A 27091-nucleotide genomic window follows, 5' to 3' on the forward strand; every position below is an offset into this window, starting at 1 on the left:
ACACACACACGCGCGCGCGCGCGCTCTCAGGCCCCCACAAGACCCTGGAACATGGGTGTGCTGACCTCCACCCCATGCACCCCAGCACGGACAAAGCCGCAACTCCCTGGCGGTCCCCCGGAGTTTTGTCCTCCTTCCCAGCCGTCCCCAACTCCCCAGGCCTGCGCCGCCCGCGGCCATGTCCCACGGAGGCGTCCCCCCCCCCTCCCCGCCCCCTGGCCGCCGAGGGCGGGGCGGCGCCAGGAAATGCCCAGGGGTGTGTGTCACCTGCCCCGAAGGCTTGTTGATCCCCGAGCGCCGCCTCGGAGGTCGGAGCGCAGACCCAGGACGCGGCCCCGGCGCAGCATGAGCAAGTTGGGCAAGTTCTTTAAACGGGGCTCTTCCCGGAGCCGCGCGGCGCCCAGCCCGCAGGAGGCCCTGGCGCGGCTGCGGGAGACCGAGGAGATGCTGGGCAAGAAGCAGGAGTACCTGGAGAGCCGCATCCACCGCGAGCTCAGCCTGGCGCGCAGGCACGGCACGCGCAACAAGCCAGGTAGGCTGGCCGGCGCCCGGCGCGCCCTCTGCCCCGCGGGCACCTGCTGGGGGCACGGGCTCGCGGACCCCGAGGCGGCCGGCTGCGCTCCCCCAGCCCTTCTAGGCGCTGGCCCGGGCTGCGACTGCAGGGCGCTGGGCCCGCCGCTCCCGGAGGGCAGGGTGATGGAGATGAGCAGCACTATAGGCAATATTTAAAACACTCAGAATGAATGCAAAAAAATTCACGATGAACAAAATATCAGAAATTTAAATAAAACAGGATCGGTATTATTTATCCCCCCCCCCCCCCCATGCTGGCTCTTTTGTTTTGTGCTCGGTGCTTCTTTATTTAAGATTCTTTTAAAAAATATATCTGCTTTGTTCAACATGGATTTTTTATTCATTTATTTTGAGTTTTAACTCTATGGCACGAAAATGTTATTTATCTCGACTACTACAGTTTTTGGCGGCCCCTTACATTTTGCTCCTGGCTGGCCTCACCCCAGTCCAGCCCTGCTGACCTCAGCACTGAATATCAGGCTTTCTCCCGTGCTCTTGCCTGTGGAATCACACACTTCAACTTGCACCTAAACCTCCACTGAAGTACATTCTAGTATGTACCGGGTGCCTCCGCTGCTGAAGACTTTAATCGGCTGTCGTGCAGTTGAGACATGATAACAACCACAAAAACAAAAGTCAGGGAATTAATTATTAAATTTCTTATCACTGGTTTTTGCCACTCAAGGAACTTTGAGTCGGTAACAATACCTAGTGTTTCTGTTGCACCTTGAATCCTTTATTCTTAGCCAGAGTTCCTTGATTTTTCATGGTACAGCCCCCTATAGAGGAGAGACCTAAACAGCACCTGTGGAACATAGAAAACCCAGCGAGGAGGTGAAGGGATTCGCTCTTGTAACTCGAGGGCAATGGCACACACAGGGCAGAGGTGGCCCACAGGACTCTGCTCGCCACCAAACCCTGGACTTGCCTCCTTAAGTCATAAAGAACCTTGGGAGTTGGACTCCCTCCCCCAAGCGATGCTGCCATCGTTAAACCCAGGACAGGAACACTGTCTCCTGGGTGGACCTTGAAACCCTGCTGCTCCTGTAAAAATGCTTCCTGATACATTTGTGCTCATTATTACCAACAATAAGAAGGTCAAGTTTCATTTTTCTCTGCTAACTATCTCACTTTTCACCATATTATAGTCTGTTTTCCAGTGAAGTGCTGGTTTCTATTTTTATTTTATGCCTGAAAATATTTGGGGACGTTATTAAATGCGGTTTCTACGCGAGACTAGGCCCCTGGGGCTTGCTGAAAACTCACTGCCTTTCTGTTCCCTGGCCTTCTCTCCCGTGTGACATGTACCTGCCTTTTCCTAGTGTCAGTCAGGGGTTTTCTTTTCTTTTTTCTTTTGTCATCCATTTGGATCTGTAGAAAGCTTATTTACAGTAGTTGCTCAGGAAATACTGGTTTTAAAAATCTGAAAAAAAAAGAATATCTGCTTCTCAGAAGTGGTAAAAATATAGATTTGCTTTCAGAAGACAAAAATGTAAAATAAACATGAAAATGTTCTCCAAATGGCAATTCACTAAAGGGTATATGACTAGAGGTGACAAAGACACCAAAATATTAAAGACAACACTAAGCACATCAGCCCAGCTTCCTTAAGTCAGAGGCGTTTCAGACGGATGCCAGGGCCAAGTGCAAATTAGCAGCTGGCGTCAGCAGGCCGTTTCCTCTCTGTCCTGCCTCTTGGGGACTTCTTTGGTGCTGCCCAGCCTGCCGGGGCCTTGGGAACAGGAAGAGCTGGTTAGCATGAGGTTATCTGTAATCTGAACTATGGAAAGAATTCAGTCAGACCCAGCTTTGGAAGCACTGTCCATAGCCTCATCACCAAATAACCCAGGTCATTTCACATGCACATAGTTACGGACTTCCATTAGCCACCAGGGAATATTGTCACACACATAGTAAGACCCAATATACTTGGTACTAAATGGACTTTGCTCGCTCAGTGTCGGTGCTAGAATGGCCATAATTTACATGACAACCAGAGTGACTTCACGCATGTGCAGTTAAGCTTTTACTTCTAGAGGTGGTTGGCCAGCTAACATGCTGTCAAGAACACTAGTTGAATAGCCAACTAGTGTGGTATGAGGAGGGACCACACTCCCGGCCGGTACAAACTCTTCAGCGATCTATTTCTCTACAACAACAGAAGTTTTGAGAGCATTCTGAATGTAAAAAATGGTTTTCTTGGTAAAATGAGTAACTGACATTAGCATAAGAAAGTGAGAAATGGAAAAAAGTAGAATAGAAACCAGATCAATTGAATAGAAAAACATGTGAGAAGCGGGGTCTCACTGGTGAAGTTGTGGGCACTCGAAGTATGTGGACTGGAGAAAATAGTCAGAAAGCCTTCCTCACTCCCCACGGGAGAACAGGTGATAAGAATGTGCCGGGTGTATAACTAACCTAACATTAGGGTGGTACCTGAGGCTCCACCTCAGCTCAGTGCCGCGTGGCATCCTGGTTCGGGTGGGTCTCTGGCCTCCCGCAGGGCATAGCACCTGCCAGGGGACGGGGCTGCGTCTTCAGTGAGCCTTGCATTCTCGGTGTATTGAACCTAAAGAGACATAGAGCTGGGACTTCACTGAGCTCATGGAACAGGTTGACAAACTGCTTTTTGCCTGCTTGGCCAACGTATGTTTGTTTAATGCGTGTGCCTGTAGAACTCAGTCTGAGGCATGCCTTCACCGTAACGCGTAGCAAGGCTGTGCAGTGGTGGCGAATTCTCACTGCAGACTTCTTGGGCAGGTACTGTAAACCACCAGAAAGACCCCCAGTCTGCATCACCAAACTGGCTTGGCAACAGTCATGGTGCTCCTGGCCCCGCTGATCTAAGAGAGGAATGCTTGGAGCAAGACTTATAATTCGGTTAGAAACTTGAGAGGTCAGACATCCCTCAATGCAGTTATTCAGATGGCGCTGTAGCTAGTGACCTGCGTGTGAAAAGCACACTTTCTGTATGTCACTGAAGTGTTTTCTCCTCCTGCTGACCGTCCTCTAGAGCAGTTTTCAGTCCTGGCTGCGCATTAAAGTCCCTTGAAGCCTGGACCCCACCCCCATGGATTCTGCTCTCAGTGGCTGGGGTGCGGTGTGGGCACTGGGTGATTCTTCCCTGTGTCCTGGGTAAGTAAGGGTTAGGACCCTAACTCCACAATCATGGTACTGAGGCAGAAGGACAAGTTCTCTTATCTTACGTTGTGCCCTCACCTTTTCCATAGCATGGCTCCCATGGGCACTGATAATATTGGATGCTTCATGGCTGGTGTCCTCTGCTGACCCCTCCTGCCATATGGATGGATGGGACGCCCTAGGGGTCACTGTTCTAACCTCCCTGTGCGTGTGAGTGCACATGTAAATGATATCATGAAGAGAGGGTCAGGGATTTTTCTCAAATGGAATATCCTGGCCCAGTTTTTTTACATTCGATAGGAAGTGACTTAGTGCTGGAGTGAAGCAGTGGTTCTCAACCTTCCTAATGCCGCGACCCTTTAATACAGTTCCTCATGTTGTGGTGACCCCCCATTTCATTGTTACAAATTGAACATAAGTAAAGCACAGTCCTTAATCACAAAAACAATATGTAATTATATATGTGTTTTCCAAAGGGGTCGCGACCCACAGGCTGAGAACCGCTGGAGTGAAGAGCCAGGGTGTCACAGCAGACAGCCTGGGTTTGAGTGCCAGCCTGGCCTGCCATTGAGAAACCCGGTAACTGTAGACCACGCTCAGAGCCTCCTCTCAGTTTCCTCATCTGCATAACGGCGATGAGGAGGCTGATACCGGAGCGGTGAGGATAGATGCCATCATTGTGTGAAGCCTTTATCCAGTGCTCTGGAAATATCAGCCGGTGTTACAACAGTAGCTGTTTTTGTAAAGCTGAGAGTAAGTTCCACTTATGGCCCAAACTGTGTCTCTGGAGCACCAGGGACTAACCTGCCCCCCTGTGCGACGTGAGGACTGTTTACGACATGAGGACAGCAGTCCCTTCTCTGAGTCGCGGGTTCGCGGCCACCTTTGTGGCTTCCTCGGGTACCTGTTCCTGGGCTGAACCGTCCTCACCAGGCTGGGTCTGGGGCGAGCCGGTGAGACCCTAGGACACCCTGCAGGGTCTCACCCTGCGACCTGAGGGTGAACGCCCCTTAATTCCCACCCAGTGCCCCTCTCCCTCGGGAGAGGCCCGGGCCTGCTGCTTACCTTGTGTCGGGCTGAGCAACAAAGGCAAACATGTCATCATGTGAAAAGGGTGTGCCCGGCTGGGTATGCTGGGCCTCAAGGCTGTTGGGCTGACAGAGAAGAAAGGTTTGGGCAGCGAGGAAGCAAGTTTGGCCCAAACCCCTACATTGCATGCGATGGCAGTGAACGCCGAGTGCCGAGGCCTCTCCCCTCTTTATCTTCTGTTTGAGTAAGAGGCCCGCTTGCGCCGGGGCATCTTGTGGGCGCCGGGGCATCTTGTGGGCGCCGGGGCATTCTGTTGGGAGGCTGAACTCCCTTTCGGGGCCATGTTGGAACCTCTTTGGGCTTTTGAATTTGCTTTTTATTACCTTCGCGGAGCTGAATTCTGCAGTGGACCCTGGGGACCGGAGGACTTTGTGTGAGGAGAACCAGGCCCGTGTGGGCAAGTTCAGTGCCAATGTTGTGAGGGCAGAGCGGCTCAGGTGACCAGCCAGCCCTGGACTGCAGGTCCTGGAGCACGCAGTCCCCTGGGAGAGGGATCACTTACCTGGCGACCTCCTTTCTAGCGAGTTTCCAGAATGTGCGCGTCAGGTCACCAGGTCAGAAGTCCTGAGGACGTCTGGTGAAACGTGCAGCCACCAGGAGCCCCTAGATTCTGACTTGGTGGAAGGTTGAGTGCAGGGCCCAGAACCGGAACGGGTAACTCTGTTCTGATGCGCACTGCCCTCTGCCCCCACTTCCGCCCTCACGGGGATGCCTGGACCAGGAAGCTCTACCTGCCCCCCCTCCCCCCCGCCCCCGTTTATCAGCGAAGGACCTGCCCTGGAGTTTCTGACCCATCCTCCCGGGAAAACGGAGGCTCACATGGGACTGTGGTCCCAGCCCTCTCACTGGCCTGTTGTTCAGGTGCAATGACAACCGAGCATCATCATAAAGTGCTCTGTGTGCCTCCGCTACCTGGTCTTTTGTACCACACTCTGGGGCCTGGGAAAAGAGAGGGTTTATTCTGGCACAATAACACAACCAATGTCTGGGCGTTCTCTCTTCTGGAAAAGACAGATCCATGGAAATGGGACCCCCTCAGTCCCCTCCCCCTGTTCCCTCCCCAGCCTGGCTCCCACCCCTCAGTGGGAGGACCCAGCCTGGGGAGCCTATCACTTCATTAAAGCTCCTCACTTCCTCCCACCTCCCTCTCCCAGGAGCGGCAGGGTCCTGGGACTCACCTGTCACTCACACCTCTGTTGTGGTAAATAGCCTGGTTTGCAGCTGCTTATTCAGAGGCCCTCACTGGCTTTCCCCACTGGATTTGGAAAGAGTTAAAAATGCCAGCCAGTTCGACCCTTTTCCCCTTAGGAAATCAATTTGTTAAGCTGGCACTCGGGATTTTACATATATTTCTATGACATCTCTTATTTTTGGTTGCCTTGAAATAACGATTTAAACCTTTTAATTGTATGATATGAGCTGTTTCTTTTAGTTGAATCAGACACAGATTTGATGGGCAGCCTTTTGTGTGTGTGTGTGTGTGTGTGTGTGTGTGTGTGTGACTGTCAGAGTCTGTTAAGCATGTTGAAGCAGAAGAACCGAGGGGAGAGCCTGTGGCCTGGGTCCCGTGCAGGCCCAGCTCCGTGTGCGCAGGAGGCTTCTCCCAGGTGCTCCGGGCCCATAGGTCGCACTGAGAGGGGCCAGCTGTCATCCAGCTGTGAACACAGCTGACCTGCATCTGCAGCCCAGGTCCTCTCAATTTCCCCACCATTTCTCTTCAATATGCCTTGTGAATTACTCCTAAAACTGGCTGCAGTCACACAAGTGTTGTTTCATGAGCTGATCGTGTGTTAGAGCCATCAGGTCGCCTGGAGAGGTTTTTAAAATTCTGTTGCGAGACATCTGAGGGAGGCTCAAAGCCTTCCTGACGGTTTTGATGTGAGCAGGTTCGCAGGACAGTGTGGGCACCCAGGAACCCACAGTGAGGACGTCGGTGAGGTTAGTTGGGTATTTTTCATCTTTGTGAACTCATCTTGGCTTCCAGTTACCACCATCTTCTTGGCTGTTTCCTCAGACACCGCAGGCTAGAGCATTTCTAGTCTCTGTGGCTCGGGTTGGACAGTTTGCTGACTGTTCTAGCTGCTTCTAGGAGGGTAATGGGTACCGCTTCTTGTGTGATGGATCTTACTTCGAGTCTGCCTTTTTCCTTCGTGAACTTGGAGCAGCATTATAAATATTGGAGCATTCGTTTATTCTGCTTCATGTAAATTCCACAAAACTGGATAATTGCAAAGAATATGATTTTCCTTGATTTATGCTAATTTTTTTATGGAAACAGAGTTTGTATGGTCCTGTTTTAAAGCAGTCAGAGTTCCTAAACCTGGATGGTGGCTTCTCCAGCCCACGGCAAAGCCCTTACCCAGCTGTCTAACTCGTGGGTATCCAGGGAGGGACGAGGCGTAGCTAGAAGCCCCACGCCCATCCACCCTGGGCCACTCCATCAACTTTCCTCAGCCCAACAATCTACAGACCCTCAAAACGAAACAAACCCAAAAAGCAACAACAAGAATGGTGATTTTTTAATTACAGAAAATAAAAAGTTGATTATTCTCAGTTAAAAGTCAGGAATCCTTGCAGTAGAAGTTAAATTCTTTATTTAAAAATTAAAATTTAATGCCAGTCGTTTAATTTAAATGAAATAAAGTTTACAGTTTTATATTTGGCTTACCTATAACTTTAGAGGAATAAAATTATGCATCTAAATATTTGACTGGCTCTTAGGACATTTTCTTTTCTATTTTAACATGAATTTCTAGAATCTCTTTATTCTTCCACATAGGGTTATACGCCACCTGGTCATACCGGGTGTGTCTTACTTGCTCAGCAGTAACATTGTTCAACAGGCCTGTTTCGATGCACAGCGCTATTTACACGACCAATTCTTTCCATATATTTTATGCATCTATTTTATGCATCTAAAGTGAAAGCAAATGCAGCTTTGGAGCCTGAGTATTCTAACTCAAAATTTCTAAAAAACTGCAGCAAGAAAAAGTTATGATTATGTTAAATCAATGTATTTAAAGATCACATATATAAGCCTATGATTTTGTGAGCAGTTTGAAAAATTCTATTTCTGTAAGCTCTCGATTTATTGGGTATTGTTCTCCTACTTTTATTTGAGAAATTAAAGAATATTATAGCTCATCACCAGTTTCGTGGTGAACCTCTTAAAGAATTTCAGATGGCAGTAGTCATCGTGAGGACAGGGGCTTGTATGCATTTCTTGAGATTTCGATAACAGGACCACAGAGGAGTAATCACACAATTACAGACAGCGAGCCGCAGGCAGGGCTCCCGGGCTTTCATTCGTTGGTTCTCAGGGGTCCCTGCAAGCCACAGGCACAGCGGTAGGAATGTCACTGCATCACATGAGCAGAAACTTGTTTACAAGTAGGATATAGAACCATATTCTAGAACACACACTCACGCAAACATACATATACACACATATACACACATATACACATACACACACAATATAAAATTATATCCATGGATACACATGCCTACCTTTTAGAATCAAGCTTAATCAACTATTTCTGAATTTTTCTGTTTAATACTGCTGGGCGCATATTCATGCTGTTTTCCTATATTCCAGGCAATAGCAGGACCAGAATTACCAATTTGTGAGCTCACAAACACTGCTGGTAGCAAGTAAAAGACTCATTCAAGTAGCTATCTATTCTGCCTGGTGTCCAACATTAATTGGGTTTTTACAAAGAATATCAAGTAGATTTTAATTAATAGATTGGTATGTCCTGCCAATAACAGGTTAATTCTACTTGTTTGGCAATTGACCTAGGAAGCAATTGGTTACAAGAAATAAGAATGTCAGCGGGTATTTCAGATATCCTCTATGTAAGTATTTCTTCCTTCAGGGACAACTGAGGGCTGATTGGACTTTGAGGCCATGACCTCCCCGCTGAGACTCACCTGTGTGCGAGGCCCTGGCCCTGTGGACTGCCTCGCCTCCAAGAAGGACAGGAGCGTTGTTTCTGTTGGAAAATGACCTTAGCTTCCTCCATCCATTCGCTGTCTTTCTGGGGATGGGAAGGGGCGCTGATCGCTCTTCTTCTCATCTCTTATACTTTATAATATTAATAATCACCCTTTCTTTTTTTGTAAAATAATTTATTAGTTATTGACTCATAATTTTCTAACAAAGATAACATAATTGAAATATTTATTTTAACATATCTCCATATAAAAATGGTTTTCCATTCTAGAACAGAAATCCAAGTCATTTTATGACTGGCTGAATTTACAAGATCAAATCCTGTTAAAGAGTTTTTAAACGTTTTTATTGACTGCGATTTTAGTTCATTAATTTCATCTATTATTATCATATTTTGAGGGAAGGAAATTTCTTATTAAATTTATATGTGTTTGCTGAAAAAATCTTAATATTGTCTACATTATATCCAAAGGAGTTTATAATGTCTTATGCAATGCAATAAATAACATTTTTGCCACAACAATTTGATATTGTCATTTCATGAAATTTGTTGCATATCATTTATCTTTCCATCCATCTTCTTCCTTTCTTTTTTCCTTTCTTTCATATATATATATATATATATATATATATATATATATATGTATAATTGTTGATAGTATTACAGATAGCTCCCATTTTCTCCCCTTTACCCCTTCCTCCCAGCCCCTTCCCACCCCCCAGGTCTTCACCACCCTAGTGCCCATGTCCATGGGCTGTGCATATAAGTATATAAGCCTTTGATTTATCTCTCCTGGTCCCCCAAACCCCACTTCGAGGTGTGTCAGTCTGTTCCATGCCTTCATGCTTTGGGTCTTATTTTGTTGGTCAATTCATTTTATTCATTGGATTCCACAAATAAGTGAGGTTATGTGATATTTATCTTTCTTGAATTGACTTATTTCACTGAGCATAGTATTTTCCAGGCCCATCCATGCTGTCCCAAAGGGTAAGAGATCCCTCTATTTATAGCTGCATGGTATTACATGGTGTGAATGTCCCACAGCTTTTTTACCCACTCATCTACTAATGGGCACTTGGACTGTTTCCAAATCTTAGCTATTATGAATAATGCTGCTCTGAAATAGGGGTGCATATATGCTTTCTGATTGGTGTTTCTGATTTCTTGGGACATATTCCCAGAAGTGGGATTGCTGGGTTAAACGGAAGTTCCATTTTTAATTTTTTGAGGAAACTCCATACTGTTTTCCACAGTGGCTGCACCAGTCTGCATTCTCACCAGCAGTGCATGAGGGTTCCTTTTTCTCCACATCCTCGCCAGCACTTGTCATTTGTTGATTTGTTGATGGTAGCCATTCTGACAGGTGTGAGGTGATATCTTATTGTGGTTATTTATTTATTTATTTTTTAAATATATTTTATTGATTTTTTTACCGAGAAGAAGGGAGCTAGAAACATCAGTGAGAGAGAAACATCGATCAGCTGCCTCCTGCACACCCCCTATTGGGAATGTGCCCGCAACCAAGGTACATGCCCTTGACTGGAATCGAATCTGGGACCCTTCAGTCCACAGGCCGACGCTCTACCACTGAGCCAAACCGCTTAGGGCCTCATTGTGGTTTTAATTTGCATTTCCCTGAGGATCAGTGACTTTGAACATCTTTCTTTCCTTTTTACAGAGTTCAGCCCAGTACCTGGCTTGCTTACATCAGTAATCCTCTCCCAAACGCCCTTTCCTCAGGATGTCCCTCAACACTCTGCAGGCCCTTGTCCCTGTTCTCCAGGCACCTGCACCCCCGCTGCCTAGTCATACGCCACTGCTGCGTCTTCCTCTAGCTCCCCACTTCCCTTTCTCTGGCATTTGATATTGGTGACATTGCTGTGACCAGCTTGGTTCTGAGGATTGCGTCTCTGATTCCCAATGGTGCTAGGCCTGGAACTTGGCGGGGTTCAGTGGGGGAGGTGTGGGCCAGTGCCTGTGTTGCCATGGCCCCCTGTGGCACCTCCCCTCACCCTCCAGAGCGAGCTTCCACATCTGTGCATCCACTGACACCTGTCCTGCTCCTCTCCTCTGCCCTGGAGGTGAAGGATGTGACCTAAGCACACAGGCCTGTTAGGATCCCTGGGTCCAGTTCCTGAAGCACAGTAGGTGCTTAGCAAATGCTTCTTGAATGAGGACTGGGACTGAAGGCCCATTTCCTCCTGGGCTCCTCTGAGGCTGTAGCCTCTGCCTTTGTCCCTGCAGGGGCCACACGGTGCTGGGCGTACGCTAGATCCTTAGTGTGTCCTGTCCCGTGACTGAAAGGAAGGGGTAAAGAATGGTTTATAAAAGTGACGAGGGCCAGGGGAATTCATAGCGGGGTGGTGCCGGCCAAATGATAATAGAGTTTTCTAGTATCCCCCAGCTGTTTCCATCTAACCGTGACTTTGAAACACTTCGGTTTTTATTCCATTTGTGAAATGCTCATGGTGTTGGGTATCCAGGTTGTGCTTTTCCGGAGCCAAGACCAGCTGCCACGGACAGAAAGCAGTGTTTGACAGACGAAGCGATTTGGATGTAAGACCAGGGCTTCCATTCAAGTTTCTCACCTAAAACAACCAGATTGTGAGACCTCCTAGTTAGGAGCTAAAGACGATGAGGTGTGGCGTTTGTATTTTAAGCACCGAGGCTGCTCCTGCGAGCCTCGCCTTTTAGTCCTTCCGTGGAGCTCGTCCCTGCCCAGGAGGGGAGCGCGGTCATGCAGTCTCCTCTTTCACAGACAGGGAGTCTGCAGTCATGGGTGTGATGGCTCCTAAAAGGTGCTTGCTTTTTGCCAGCTAATGCCTCAGCAATGCATGCCTGCACACACCCTGAGTGCAGGAGTCAACAGGTTGACCTTGAAACCCAAGATGCCCTACTCATCATGTGAGCGATGAAGCTGCTACGCTTTTCTGCTTTGTGTTGTGTCTTCATCGGTGACCGAAGCCTTCCTCTGGCAGCACTGTGGAGCAGGGAGGCACGGGGCTGGTTGGATTTTGTGAAGGGTAATTCTTAAGTTTCAGTCCCAATCCTCGGGGGGCTGGAGTGAGGGCTCTTCCCAGCTCCCCCGGCTGCGGGACTCGGGACATTGTTCTGTGACTCCATTGCTGAAGGCAGCACTGGCAGGCGGGGAGACCAGCCCCACCCCTGGCTGCTTCTCCACCGCAAAGGAATACAGTGAGTTCCTTTGTTGTAGGAAGAATGCCAGCCAGTCTCACCTGGTGCTTTCGTGCCTCACGGGAGCTTGGAGGATTAAATTGCACCCTCTCCACAGGCTAAGGGCCTCGGCTCAGGATGCATCCCTTTCTGCCTAACCCAGAGCGATGCTGGATTTGCAGAGTTTATTGCATGTCTTCGGAAAAGTACAGTTGTTACCTTCCCAAATCGTTTATTAGAAAACAAAGTCAGAGCCTGTTCATCCCAGGGGCGGTGGCATCATATCTTCACGTGAGCAGCAGCTCCCGGCGGGCGCCCGCCCGGACAGGTCTTGCTCTTTGGAACAGAAGCCTCCTGTCTGAGTGTTTGTGAGAGGCTTACTGTGCCTGGCAGACGTCGCCAGGCGCATCAGGTGTCTGGGGCCAGATCCAGCCACTCAGGAGTCATCGGTTTTGCTCACACGTGGTTCTGTTTGAAACTTGCAGATCAGATTTTGAATGTGGGGATTTTGCATGCAAATCCGGATCTCCGGCTTCTTTGACGGATGGAAGCCACAGGAGCGTGTTGCCTCCAGGAGCTCAGGCAGGTGTCTTCCCGTCACCAGCTTCACATAAACGCCCTCCCCGCCCCCCTCCTACCGCCATTTCAGGTGGGAAGACAAAGAAGGCCTCTCCCCTAGCCTCGCTCTGCCCCCTCGCCTCCCCGTCTGCCGGCCCTGTGGGTGGAGGGCTCCCTGGGGGCCACTCTGAGTTTGTGGTGTGGTAATCACAGTGTAAGTAGAGATCTCAACTCTGGGGGAGCGCTCTAGTTTCTCCCAAACATTCTGAAGGGCAGAGACCGTATATTAACTAACATAGGTGTTTAGGACTGCGCCCAAACCAGCCTGGTTATGATTTGTAACAAACACTTGCAGGGGTGGGCATTAGACACGGGGCTCCCACACCCTGGGCTCTGACAGCCGGTGGAGGAGGTGAGGGTGCTGCGGAAGCCCCTGGCATTCAGGTCACTCACCATGTGCCGGCCACTGCACTGGATACTCTACATGTCATTTCATTTAAGCCCCAACAGGTGAATGAGTTGTATCTCCATTTCCCAATAAGCAACTCATGGGAGGCCACAGAGCTATGGCTGGATGGAGCCTGGATTTGAAAGTGGGCAGCTGACTCCAGAATACAGTGTTCTGCTGTGGTCTTCTAGACATTGTTGTTATTCAAATGGGAGAATGCCACTTAAGAAGAGTGAAGGTCCCACACCAAGGTAACTGAGCACAGTGAAGGTCCCACACCAAGGTCACTGCATAGAGTGAAGGTCCCACACCAAGGTCAGTGCGCACAGTGAAGGTCCCACACCAAGGTCAGTGCGCACAGTGAAGGTCCCACACCAAGGTCACTGCGCACAGTGAAGGTCACACACCAAGGTCAGTGCGCACAGTGAAGGTCCCACACCAAGGTCACTGCGCACAGTGAAGGTCCCACACCAAGGTCAGTGTGTACAGTGAAGGTCCCACACCAAGGTCAGTGCGCACAGTGAAGGTCCCACACCAAGGTCACTGCGCACAGTGAAGGCCCCACACCAAGGTCAGTGTGTACAGTGAAGGCCCCACACCAAGGTCAGTGCTCACAGTGAAGGTCCCACACCAAGGTCAGTGCGCACAGTGAAGGTCCCACACCAAGGTCAGTGCGCACAGTGAAGGTCCCACACCAAGGTCAGTGCTCACAGTGAAGGTCCCACACCAAGGTCAGTGCGCACAGTGAAGGTCCCACACCAAGGTCACTGCGCACAGTGAAGGTCCCACACCAAGGTCAGTGCGCACAGTGAAGGTCCCACACCAAGGTCAGTGCGCACAGTGAAGGTCCCACACCAAGGTCAGTGTGCACAGTGAAGGTCCCACACCAAGGTCAGTGCGCACAGTGAAGGTCCCACACCAAGGTCACTGCGCACAGTGAAGGTCCCACACCAAGGTCAGTGTGTACAGTGAAGGTCCCACACCAAGGTCAGTGCTCACAGTGAAGGTCCCACACCAAGGTCAGTGCGCACAGTGAAGGTCCCACACCAAGGTCACTGCACACAGTGAAGGTCCCACACCAAGGTCAGTGCTCACAGTGAAGGTCCCACACCAAGGTCACTGAGCACAGTGAAGGTCCCACACCAAGGTCAGTGCTCACAGTGAAGGTCCCACACCTAGGTCAGTGTGTACAGTGACGGTCCCACACCAAGGTCAGTGTGTACAGTGAAGGTCCCACACCAAGGTCACTGTGCTCAGTGACCAAGGTCACTGAGCACAGTGAAGGTCACACACCAAGGTCAGTGCGCACAATGAAGGTCACACACCAAGGTCAGTGCGCACAGCTATTAATTGGTAGCGGTGGTATGGAAATGTAGACCTGGTGACTCCAAAGCCTCATCCTGTATACCAAATTGCATTTCTTGATTTTCAGAAAGTAATCTAAAATGAGTTCTTATTAGGAAACGTGGCATACTCTTTAGTAGAGAACTTTAACATTTTTATTTTTAAAAAATGGATCAATCAATAGGTTCCAACTGAGTGTAGATACTGAGCCAGCTTGATGAGCCTGGGAGGGGACACACTTCGAACCTTCGCTTCTGGGTGTGGTGGGTGGAGATGCGCACTTGGATTTTAGTTGCTTCAGACTCCGCCCAAGAGCACTGCGTTCTGTACCTACTGAAGCATGGAGCTGTCTCGTCGTGTATGTGCCTGGTAGGGTGAGCTATGGTGAAAAACCCCGGGTAACCTGTTGCTCAGTGGTCTCAGAAATAAGATACACAATCTCATTAATGAAGGAGTTTTATATGAATTGCTATTAATAATAATAATAATACCTAGTTGCCAAGACCCTACCATGCACAGGGACTATATAAACTGTTTTGCACAAATTATCAGTAATTCTGAACATCACCTCGCCATTTCCAGAAGAGCAAACTGAAGCTCCAAGAAGGGAATGACGTAGCCACAAGCACACAGCTAACAAGTCATAGAAGAAGGACCCACACTCTGGCTCCGAGCCCACACTTTTTCCATTAGACACGTTGTCATCAACTGTGTGCACAAAATTACCAGACTTATTCACTTAACGTTCACTCACTTCATTTTCTATAATAATGTCTTCTCTTGGAGCTTGTGAGTGTTAATGACGTAAATCACATTATGTAGATAAAGCACATCAGCTTGGCACACAGCAAAAACTCAATCGAAGGTGGTTTTTGTTTTGTATTTTGTTGGCCATGTGCTAGGGATTGGGGAATCGGGGGAATAGAATCTTGCCTCCCAGGGCTTATCATCAGTGTCGGGAGGTGGTGGGGAGTAGATTTTACAAATTATTATAATACAGTGGGATGCATGCAGCAGTAGCTGCGGGCCCAGGTGGGGCGTTTGCACGGGGGCCAGTTGGCCATTCCCGCTGTGTGGGAGAAAATCCACAGCTCCGATCACTAATGTGAGGAGCCTCTCTGCAGAGTGAGATTGTGAAAGGCCTTCATGCCAGATGACTTTTAAAAGACTTGTTTTTGTTCTTTCCTGGAGGAAAGGTTAAACAAATAGAAACTGTTCTATAAATAAAGGGTAAGTACTGTTCAGCGAGAACTTAAATGGTGGTGTGGCATCTGGGAGGGAGGCAGAGCAGAGCCGCCGCAGCCCGCAGGGCAGGGAGGGTGCGGAAGCAAAGCCACCGCTCAGAAAAGTGTCCACCACCCAGATGAAGGCCTTTCTCTGGCAACTGTGGGAGCCCCCAGCCTGTCTGCCTGCTCCCTGCCCCCTGAAGGCAGCTGCCTTCCTGCATGCCCCACCCACTTCTCCCACAGAGCTGTGGGCAGCCTTCCCTTTCAAGAGAGAGGCCACAGGGGAACACACTTCTGTATATAGAAGAGGCACATCTACAAACACTAACTATCCTAGTTTTCATTTATACATATCAACCTATAACACAAGATCAGAAGAATTTCGAGCAAAGTGCATTGCATAAAAAGAAACATCAAGGTAAGCAAAGCAAACAGCTGAGAAGGTGAAGGTGAATCCCAGAGAAGAGAGATATGTAAGAAATTTTTAAAAATGTTAAAAACAAAATGTATATTAGTATCTTCAGGGAGGTTCCAGAGGCCTTCATAATAATAAAAGGCCAAGAGGCGTCACGACCAAAACGACCAAACAACCGGTCACCATGAGGTGCATGGAGCACCTCTTGGGCCCTCCCCCCCAGCCCACAGGTTCCAATCGCAGCAAGGCTGGCGGCCAGTGGGCAGGCGGGGCACGACGAGGAGGGCACAGCTGTGAGCATGATGTGTGGGCGGATGCAGCAGAACGGTGGGCAGGTGGGCGGGGTGCACGCAGGTGGGCATGCGATATTGTGTTATAAGACAAGAATGGCTGCCAAATAAATGAACAGCTAGAAGAAAAAGTTCTTAGAAATTTAAAATATAATTAAAAATAAATAAATAAATAGGGTAAAAGAAGAATAAATAGAGCTGAGGACTAGCTAGTGATCTGGAATATAAAGTTCTGGAGTTCTCCCAGAACACAGAACAAAAAGAGAGAGATGTTAATAGAGTGAGGATGAGACCCAAGGAATCTAGCATCCATTGTACAGGGATTTCAAAAGAAGGAAACAGAAAGAATGGTTTGGGTAGAGTCATGGTGTGGATAATAATATGAAAATAAATAGGGATTTCAGAAGAAAGTAGAAATAATGGAAGGGAACGAAGTAATAAAAAATTAGAGAATACAGTTTCCGTAAGATGAAGGAAGATTTGACTCTTCAGAATAAAAATATGCCATCATTAAAATGTCCATACTACCCAAAGAATCTACAGATTCAATGCACTCCCCATTAAAATACTAACGGCATATTTCAAAGATCTAGAACAAACTCTCCAAAAATTCATTGGGAATAAAAGAAGACCCCGAATAGCCACAGCAATCCTGAGAAAGAAGAACAAAGTTAGAGGGTTCACAATACCAGATATCAACCTATATTACCAAGCCACGGTTCTCAAAACTGCCTGGTACTGGCACAAGAACAGACATATAGACCAATGGAACAGAACAGAGAACCCAGAAATTGACCCAAGCCATTATGATCAATTAATATTTAACAAAGGAGGCAAGAACATACAATGAAGTCAAGACAGTCTCTTCAATAAATGGTGCTGGGAAATTTGGTCAGATACATGCAAAAAAATGAAACTAGATCACCAACTTACACCATATACAAAAACAAACTCAAAATGGCTAAAGGACTTGAATGTAAGATGGGAAACCACAGAAATCCTACAAGACTCCACAGGCAGCAAAACAGCAGACATATGTTATAGCAATATCTTTTTTTTTTTTTAAAAATCTTTATTGTTCAGATTATTACAGATAATAATAATTATCTTCTTCTCCCCCCCCCCATAGCTCCCCTCCACTCAGTTCCCACCCCACTCCAGGCCTCCCCCCACCTGACCTCGTCCATAGGTGTAAGCTCTTTGTCCAATCTTTTCCCGTACCCCCCCACAACCTCTTCCCCCTGAGAATTGTCAGTCTACTCCCTTTCCATGCCCCTGATTCTATTGCATTCACCAGTCTATTCTGTTCATCAGGTTTTTTATTCATTTGATTTTTAGGTTCACTTGTTGATAGATGTGTATTTGTTGTCTCTTTGTTGTTCATAATTTTTTCTCTTTACCTTTTTCTTCTTCTTCCTCTTCTTAGAGAGTACCATTCAGCATTTCATATAATACTGGTTTGGTGGTGATGAACTCCTTTAGCTTTTTCTTGTCTTTGAAGCTCTTTATCTGACCTTCAATTCTAAAAGATAGCTTTGCTGGGTAGAATAATCTTGATTGTAGGTTCTTGCTATTCATCACTTTGTATATTTCTTGTCTCTCCCTTCTGGCCTGCATGGTTTCTGTTGAGAAATCAGCTGACATTTGTATGGGTACTCCCTTGTATGTAACTAACTGTTTTTCTCTTGCTGCTTTTAAGATTCTCTCTTTGTCTTTTGCCCTTGGCATTTTAATTATGATGTGTCTTGGTGTGGTCCTCTTTGGATTGCTCTTGTTTGGGGTTCTCTGCGCTTCCTGGACTTGTAAGTCTATTTCTTTCACCAGGTAGGGGAAGTTTTTTGTTATTATTTCTTCAAATAGGTTTTCAATATCTTGCTCTCTCTCTTCTTCTGGCACCCCCATAATTCGGATGTTGGTACGCTTGATGTTGTCCCAGAGGCTCCTTACACCATCTTCATATTTTTGGATTCTTTTTTCTTTTTGCTTTTTCAGTTGGGTGTTTTTTGCTTCTTTGTATTTCAAATTGTTGACTTGATTCTTGGGATCCTCTAGTCGGCTGTTGGATCTCTGTATATTATTCTTTATTTTAGTCAGTGTATGCTTAATTTCTGATTCGTCCTTTTTCATATCCTTGAGGGTCTCACTAAATTTCTTGGAGGTTTCTAGAAGATTCTTGAGTAACCTTATAACTGTGCTTTTGAACTCTATATCCAGTATTTTGCTTTCATCCATTTCTTTCATTTGTGACTTGTTTCTTTGTCTCCGTATTTTGGCTGCTTCCCTATGTTTGTTTCTATGTACTGGATAGCTGCTAAGTCTCCTTGAGTTGATCGAGTGGCCTTGAGTTCATAGAGTGGCCTGTAGGACATCCCCTGAGGGCTCCGCAGTCTGTGAGAGGGGGCAGGGTGGGCTGAGGGACACCCCCCCCCCCCCAGAGCATGAATTTTGTGCACCGGGCCTCTAGTCTGTAATAAGTATATGGAAAAAGCCAAATATAAAACATTTTTTAAATAGAGGTCCCCATAAAATTATTAGAGGCAAATTGTAACAAAAAGAAAGCTAAAAGTTTAATTTAAATATAAAATAAAATATACTTTAAGGCAAAAAGAATGGGACAGAGAGTGATATTTCTTTTTTTAAAAATATATTTTATTGATTTTTTACAGAGAGGAAGGGAGAGGGATAGAGAGTTAGAAACATCGATGAGAGAGAAACATTGATCAGCTGCCTCCTATATACCCCCACTGGGGATGTGCCTGCAACCAAGGTACACGCCCTTGACTAGAATTGAACCCAGGACCCTTGAGTCCGCAGGCTGATCCTCTATCCACTGAGCCAAACCAGTCAGAGAGTGATATTTCTTTACATTTTTAAATTATTTGTTGATTTGAGAGAGAGATAAGTAGACAGATAGAGAAAGAGATTTGTTGTTCCACTTATTTATGCATTCATGGGTTAATTCTTGTATGTGCTTTGACCTGGGACAAACTACAACCTTGGCATATCAGGACAATGTTCTACCGGGTCAGAGCAATATTTCATATTGATCACCAATAAAACCCAACAAGTATAATGACTATGTGCACCAAACAAAAAGCATTGGAATAGATAAACCAAACATATTGTAATTACAAGAAAAAATTGACCAAAACTGAGTTAGAAAAGAGCCTTCTCTCGGAAATCTGTTGCAATAACTGACATGTTTCACTCCGAAACCATTAACCTATTTGAGTTCTTTTGCCAATTCCATTTAATTATCTTCATAGTAACATTCCTTGGCCACTCTTTCCCTGCACTCTTTCCAAATGTCTTATCACAACTCACATTTTAGGGCCTGTTTTTGGGTGCCTTCCAAGTTGCATAGTCAAAAGAACTCTTAGCTTTATGATTGCTGAATGGAGCTGATAAGGTTATTTGTTAAAATGCTAATGGCAGGGTATGTAGATATTTTTGTCTGAAGGCAACAGGCTTTTCTCTCACCAATATGCCAGCTAGTCCTCCAGTGGGACTCTAGGATTTCATGGGGCTCATAGTTTCTTGTAACCTTACTGGTCATCTCATAACCATTTCAGACCAAGACAGGCAGCTCAGCATCCTGGGTATGGGACAGCCACTCACTGTTTACCTTCAAGCAAGCCATGTAACTGCTTCAGGTCTCCATGAACTTGTCTTTGAAACAAGGAAGCAAAGCTAGAATAAACAGCCGTTAAAGTTCTTTCTTCCTCTAAAATTTTATTTCTTTACTAGAGGCCTGGTGCACGAATTTGTGCATGGGTGGTGTCTGGCTGGCCCACCCTGATCCAGGCCAATCAGGCTGGGCTGGCCGGGGTGAGGGGCTGCGGGCGGTTGGCTAGCCAGTCCTGCCCCCTGGTTGAACTCCCGGTTGAACTCCTGATTGAGGGGACAATTTGCATATCAGCCTTTTATTATATAAGATTGCATGATTTCTATTCATATTTTTATGCCCATTCTTTGTTTTTTTAGTCAGTGTCTGTGGTCTATTTTATGGAATGTGAAAATGACTTTTTACCCTCTGCCAGTCTTGGGAAGAAAAGAATAACATTGAAAATGTTTGAGGGGTGGCGCCTGTGCGGCGAAGGAGGGGCACTTGCACCCCTGAGTCTCTCCACTCCCTCTGTTTGTCTCTTGTCCGTAGGTGCCAACAGTGCCCAGTCCCCAGTTGGTGCCGAGCGAATGTCTCTGGAGTAAGTGACTGGGTTCTCTCATTATAAACGCGGCTTCTTCCTTGTTTAGCTGCGTTGCAGGCACTAAAGAGAAAGAAGAGGCTGGAGAAGCAGCTCTCGCAGATCGATGGCACCCTGTCCACTGTCGAGTTCCAGCGAGAGGCCCTGGAGAACGCGCACACCAACACCGAGGTGCTGAGGAGCATGGGCCTGGCGGCCAAGGCCATGAGAGCGGCCCATGAGAACATGTGAGTGCCCCTCCCTCCGCGTCCTACGCGCCCCCAGTGTCGGGAGAGCCAGATGATGAATTCGGCAGGAATGGCCTGTCCTGTTGAGGCTCTGTGACACGTCAGAATGGAATGGTCCTTCAGAGAAAGACTAGAAGTTCCAGTGGTAGAAAACAAAACAAAACAAAACAAAACAAAACTCCATGACAACACGAAGGACCTTCATTCTGTCCATTGCATTTCCCAGTCGCCTCACTATTGCCTGACACTCCGCCTGTAACTCCTCATCAGATAAATCACAGAGGCTTACACGTCAGCATCTTGAGCTGTTCGATACAGGACAGTGGTTACCACCTGGTGGCATTCCAGATCTCCCGGAAAGCGGCTGACGAGAACGCAGGTGCCCAGGCTCCTGGAAGCGGGCAGCGGGCCTTCTGTTCTGAGCAGGTTCACCCGGTGACTGACACTAACCGACGTATGAGAGTCATAGCGATGGGCCTGGGTTTGGGGGCTCAGACTTTCGGAGAGAGGGTCCCAGTTCCCCTGCTGACTGTCCCGGGGCAGGTTAATTCGCCTCCCCCGTATTCCGCTTCCTTACCTGTAAATTGGGGACAGTACTACTACTTATGGTTATTGTGAGGGTCATTAAGATAGCAGATGTCATGCACTTAGTCCCTGGTACAAAGAAGCCATCAGTAATCAACGTTCAGTGTGGAGGTGGGGCCAGCGACAGTTTGCTGTACGTCACACTGGGAAGTCAGTGCCAAGGACCTGACCCTTTTCTGAGAGTAGACGTGACAGTGAGGTCTGAGCCACCACATGTGAGAGCAGGGAGCACCCGGCGATGCAGCCATGCCCACGGGGCCACCGATTTGACGGCTTCAGCAAGGCCATCCCACTCGCTGCCGGTCTGAACCTGCGGCTGCTGCTGACCGGTGCCAACGTGCACCGCACCTCCCACACGCCTTTAAAACATAAAGTCCTTACATATGTGTTACAAAAAGAATTGGGAATAAGGGGCGGCAGAGAACGGTAATAGCGTTCTTTTTACTTACTACGTGGAAATATGTCAGAATACTCAGCATTTTCCACGTGGGGAGTCTGAGAAACTGTCAAAAGGTTTATCCCCCTGGGAATCAAAATCCCAGTGAGGAGCCCACTTTCCTGGCATCCGGTCAGTTCGGCCTCGCTTCAGAGCTGGAGGGGCGACTCGGAGACAGGCCCTAGAGGCGCAGTCGGAGCCTGGCACCGGGACCTGGCCGCTCAGGCCGGTGGTTGGGGGCCAGGGCTCAGGGCGGGCCGTGGCGCTGCACCCTGGGCTGCAGGGGCGGGTTCTGCTGAGGGCTTCCCAGCCTGCGCTGCCCTCCTGTGACTCCCCAGGGCAGCCAGGCCTGTGCTGCCCTCCGGGGTCAGGAGGGCAGAGCTGCCAGGCGTCTGGCAAACGGCCCTCTTGTCTCGGAGCTCGGCCTGAGGGCTGCTAGGAGGTGGTGCTGCTGAGAGCTGCCGGTCTCAGTCATGTGGGTCTGGTTCCCGCACCATTTCCTGCAGAGCTGATACAGAGCAGCATATATTTCAAGTTTACATAGGCCCTACCAGGCAAAATTTCAACATGGGTCTACAGATATTGTAAATCATAAGATAATTTGCTCGTTCGTGACTCCCAAATGTGATGGCTGTTCATTTAATATTTAAAATATCTGTGCGCGTGGAGGATGGAGCCGTGGAGGATGGGGCGCGTGGAGGCTTATTTTTTTGAAATGCAAATTATTTTTAAAGTTGATAGATAAAATCATTTTTGTTATCCTACAGGAATAACTAGGAGTTTATATTAACTTGACTCATTTTCTTTACATATGGGAGTAGACCTAACTAAACGCATAATTTTAAAGTGAGATTCTAAAATGTTCCCACAAAATACACTTTCCCAGGGATCTGAACAAAATAGATGATTTGATGCAAGAAGTCACAGAGCAGCAGGACGTCGCCCAAGAAATCTCCGAGGCGTTTTCTCAGCGCACTGGGTTCGGCGAGGACTTCGATGAGGTGGGCAGCGCGCGGAGGATGGGGCGCGCGGAGGATGGGGCGGTGGAGGATGGGGCGATGGAGGATGGGGCGCGGGGAGGATGGAGCCGTGGAGGATGGGGCGCGTGGAGGATGGGGCGCGCGGAGGATGGGGCGCGCGGAGGATGGGGCGCGCGGAGGATGGGGCGGTGGAGGATGGGGCGCGCGGAGGATGGGGCGCGTGGAGGATGGGGCGCGTGGAGGATGGAGCCGTGGAGGATGGGGCGCGGGGAGGATGGAGTCGTGGAGGATGGGGCGCGTGGAGGATGGGGCGCGTGGAGGATGGGGCGCGTGGAGGATGGAGCCGTGGAGGATGGGGCGCGTGGAGGATGGGGCGCGCGGAGGATGGGGCGCGCGGAGGATGGGGCGCGCGGAGGATGGGGCGGTGGAGGATGGGGCGATGGAGGATGGGGCGCGTGGAGGATGGAGCCGTGGAGGATGGGGCGCGTGGAGGATGGGGCGCGCGGAGGATGGGGCGCGTGGAGGATGGAGCCGTGGAGGATGGGGCGCGTGGAGGATGGGGCGCGCGGAGGATGGGGCGCGCGGAGGATGGGGCGCGCGGAGGATGGGGCGCGCGGAGGATGGGGCGCGCGGAGGATGGGGCGCGCGGAGGATGGGGCGCGCGGAGGATGGGGCGCGCGGAGGATGGGGCGGTGGAGGATGGGGCGGTGGAGAATGGGGCGCATGGAGGATGGGGCAGGGCAGCTCCCACCGTCCACAGCAGACAGGGCGCCTTAAACACTTCCTTAAGTCTCATCGAAGAATAAGTGGTACTTGATAGAAACCTACTTAAGAGGGAAATGAAGTGTTGGTAGCTCTGGTTTAAAGGAGAGATGAATAGAGTTTGGCAGACGGCTCCCCATTCCGTTTCTAGCTGTTAAGGAAGAACAGCCTGTGATTGTGTGACGTTAGAGACTCCGTGGCGGAGCTTCAGTAGCCCCTCAGGGGAGGAAGGGCGCTTGCACGTCTGGGCGGAACAGAGCAGACGCCGCTCTGCGAGGCAGACAGCACGCGGTGTGGCTGGGGCCTGGGAGGTGAGTTCGCCTCCCTTCGCCCCTCGGGCTGTGAACCGCATGAACGTGGACGGGCATTAAGAGCACAGGTTCCATCAGCGAAGTGAGACAGACTCCCGGGAGCTGAGGCTGCGCTGGGAACGCCCCTGGTTCTGTTCGAGCGCGCACACCAGCTCAGATCTGGAACCATCTCAGAGTAGCACAGCGAAGACCCTACTTCTTACATCTCCTTGGTTAAAATGAAGCACGTGGTAAGAGGTGTGGTTCCACGGGACCAAGAGAAACAATGGGGAAACTTGGCTTTCGGGCCAGATCCTTCCCACGCCTGAGCTGGCGTGACCCGGGCACCGAGGGTGGCTTTGCCTGTTGAAGGATTGCAGGAAGCCAGCCCCACCAGAACAGCAGCGGCGGAGAGGCTGCCGCAGAGACCAGGTGGCCCGCGGAGTCTTGCCTCGGCTGTGTGGCTCTTGGAGAGAGTGTGCCCGCCCTGGGAAGACGAACAGGCCTCCTCCGGCTGGGGCTCATGACGCTGCGGCTCTTGCATTTGTTACTAAACCTTTCATCCACGAAGGGACACGTGGTGGCACCTGCCGTCTGGGAATGAGGGAGGAGGTGATGATTCTCTCATCCCATTTGCTAAGGAAAATGTCAGTATCTTGGTGGTGCCGTTGCTACCTGCCGAGCGAGCGCGGTCGGCCATTCTGGGCACGGACTCCGGGTGGCATAATGTGTTCTGCTGTGACCGCATCTGCTATGTTTGCTCCTGATTGCTTTGTGAGCAGAAATGGGACACGAGAGTGTTCATTCCGAAGGCACTCTACTCACACAGCCTGTGGAGAGCCACAAACCACACGGCTCCACTGACCACCCCACCCCACACTTTCCTGCTTCGTTTCCTTTCCATGAGCACAATCCACGGCGGTCAGCTTGCTTCCTGTCTGATACACACCATCATTACCAAGTGTTGCGGTTGCCTTAAGTATCTCCCCTGTGGCCCCTGGTATTATCCCTTGCACTTTAATGCAGGATAATTATTTGTTTATGTGCCTTTCTCCCACATTTAATAATAATCTCCTTCAAGGTCAGAACTCTTTTTTTTTTTTTTTTTTTAAATATATTTTATTGAGTCCTTACAGAGAGGAAAGGAGAGAGAGATAGAGAGCTAGAAACATCGATGAGAGAGAAACATCGACCAGCTGCCTCCTGCACACTCCCCACTGGGGATGTGCCCGCAACCCAGGCACATGCCCCTGACCGGAATCGAACCCGGGACCCTCCAGTCCGCAGGCCGACGCTCTATCCACCGAGCCAAACCGGCCTCGGCAAGGTCAGAACTCTTGGTTGAACTTTGCATCCCCAGCTATGAGTTCAATATCCAGCCAGGAGTATCTCGCAATCAATTTGTCCAATGATGAACGAATGAGGAAATGAAGACTTTCTTTGGATGGATATGAGAGTGTCTTAGGTCATTTCTAATGGGAACAAACTCAGAATTCTAATGGGGACAAATTAATTTAGCCTCTCAGCCTCTCAGGGGTTGGGTCTGCCTGAGGACCCGGGAGCCAGGTGACATGATCAACCACAAGTCACCTCCTAGCTGACGTAGGTGACTTACACTCACAGTCTCCCAACAGTCTTGCGAATTGAAGGTTCTTGGGACAGAGTGTGGCTTAGGATCGAACTGGCCGCTCTGAGACTATTGCTAAGAGAAAGAAATACAGGGTACCTACCTTGAGATGACGTTTCCTTAACCCAAACACCTATCGGCTTTAGTAATTTAACAAAGGAATCATAATACCCTTGATTCTTTTTACCTTCTGCACGTTCTGCTTTTGCTATACCTGTTGCTTATTTGTAATAACATTAACCCAAATGAAAGGTTCCACAAATTATTAATTTTTCACACTAGAAAGGAAAAGCTGCATTGGAAACGGGTAGGCAAGGTGTAAACTCCCTGGGAACGGTGGAGGCTTTATATTCTGGCTGCACAAATTACTTGCATAACAGTTTGCTGAAGTATTGTAAGATTAGCTACGACAAATTTGCACAACCCAAAATATTCATTTTTTAATCATTGCTCAGTGTTGCAAAAGAGACTTAGTCTTCAAATAAATATTCCGTTTCACTGGGCTCTCACATATCAATTGGGTAGCAGATGTTCTTGTTATTGTGTTTGAGGAAACCCACTGCTTGAAACGCAAACTCCATAATTCTTTCTTCCCCCTGTGCTCAGGATGAGCTGATGGCGGAGCTGGAAGAACTGGAGCAGGAAGAATTAAATAAGAAGATGACAAATATCCGGCTTCCGAATGTGCCTTCCTCCTCCCTCCCGGCGCAGCCAGACAGAACACCCAGCTCCTTGGGCCCAGCCGCGAGGCCCCGAGCAGGTGCGTCCCCACCTCCACGATCTAAAATAGGAGCCTGACCCATATCCCCGTCAGCACTTACTTTTATTCCCTAAGTATACTCCTTTTATACATCATTCATACCTGTTTTCTATGCCAACGTGTGAACGTCACCGATTACTAACTTGCATCCACTTTCTGTCCCAGCACCTTCCCGGCGGGCAGGCGGAGAGGACGAGGACCTCAAGCACCTGGCAGCGTGGGCCTCCTAACTGGGAGGGAGCTGTTTTGACGCCTAAATCAACGAGCTGTACATAAGACATAAAAAATATTTTTGCCAAGTTCAGAAGTGAGCAGAGGCCCTGTTTTACATTTATGGATGATGACTGTCTGTCAGCCTCACGTGTAAAAGTAACAGAAGGGAGTGGGGTCAGAGGGGGCTGCCCAGGGCACTGAGGAAGACCTTGCACAAGGGGGGCCTCTGCCTGCTCCCCACTGAACCCCAGGCCTGACACACGCCAGTGCTCACTCTGTATCTGTGGACAGGAAACGGAAGTCTGTTCTCATATCAAACACAGAACCATGTAGAAGCCCCTGAGGAGCGAGGCGGCTGGCGGAGCCGGGGGAAGTGACTTCTGTTCTGTGCGCCCACGTCGTGGGCTGTGGCGCCACGGAAGGTGCAAAGGCGCCGCGGCGGAGAGGCTGCACGTGGGGATGACCTGGTGAGTCTACCACACAGAGTTTCACTGGAGTCCAGCTGTTTGAAATCTTAAAGGATCCTTAATTGACATTTATTCCGCCAATGAAGCTGGGGAGGGGCCACGGATGCAGCTCCCGAATGTCTAAAAGCTCGAATAGCTCCCACTGCCCGCTGGCTCTCCCGCTGTGACTCAGGCACCCAGGCAGCTGCTGATTCCCCGCAGCGATGCCGCGGAGCGTGCAAGTGTTCGCGCTCATCTGCCTGTGCTCTACACATTAACTTACACTGCAGCCTTTTCTGTAAATACATTAAAAATATAGGCATTTTAAAGTGTATCTTGAATGACA

At 49.0% G+C, this 27091-nt stretch overlaps 1 protein-coding gene across 1 annotated transcript; it reads left to right on the top strand.

The window, feature by feature from the left end:
- Positions 1-258: 258 nt before the first annotated feature.
- On the top strand, positions 259-27091 carry CHMP4C (charged multivesicular body protein 4C). Its single transcript, XM_036337416.1, has 5 exons — positions 259-532; positions 20469-20646; positions 22554-22668; positions 25933-26086; positions 26252-27091. Exons 1-5 carry the CDS (start codon positions 346-348, stop codon positions 26314-26316), a joined length of 699 nt encoding a protein of 232 aa, XP_036193309.1. The 5' UTR covers positions 259-345; the 3' UTR covers positions 26317-27091.

This window comes from Myotis myotis, unplaced genomic scaffold (assembly GCF_014108235.1).
Source record: "Myotis myotis isolate mMyoMyo1 unplaced genomic scaffold, mMyoMyo1.p scaffold_m19_p_16, whole genome shotgun sequence".
NCBI lineage: Eukaryota > Metazoa > Chordata > Mammalia > Chiroptera > Vespertilionidae > Myotis > Myotis myotis.

What these genes read in the sequence shown, in the direction of transcription:
- CHMP4C (XM_036337416.1), top strand. Translation starts at nt 346, where the DNA reads ATGAGCAAGTTGGGCAAGTTCTTTAAACGGGGCTCTTCCCGGAGCCGC. An exon ending in CGGCACGCGCAACAAGCCAG is followed by an intron (nt 533 to 20,468) that starts GTAGGCTGGCCG and finishes TTCCTTGTTTAG; the next exon opens with CTGCGTTGCAGGCACTAAAG. An exon ending in AGAGCGGCCCATGAGAACAT is followed by an intron (nt 20,647 to 22,553) that starts GTGAGTGCCCCT and finishes ACACTTTCCCAG; the next exon opens with GGATCTGAACAAAATAGATG.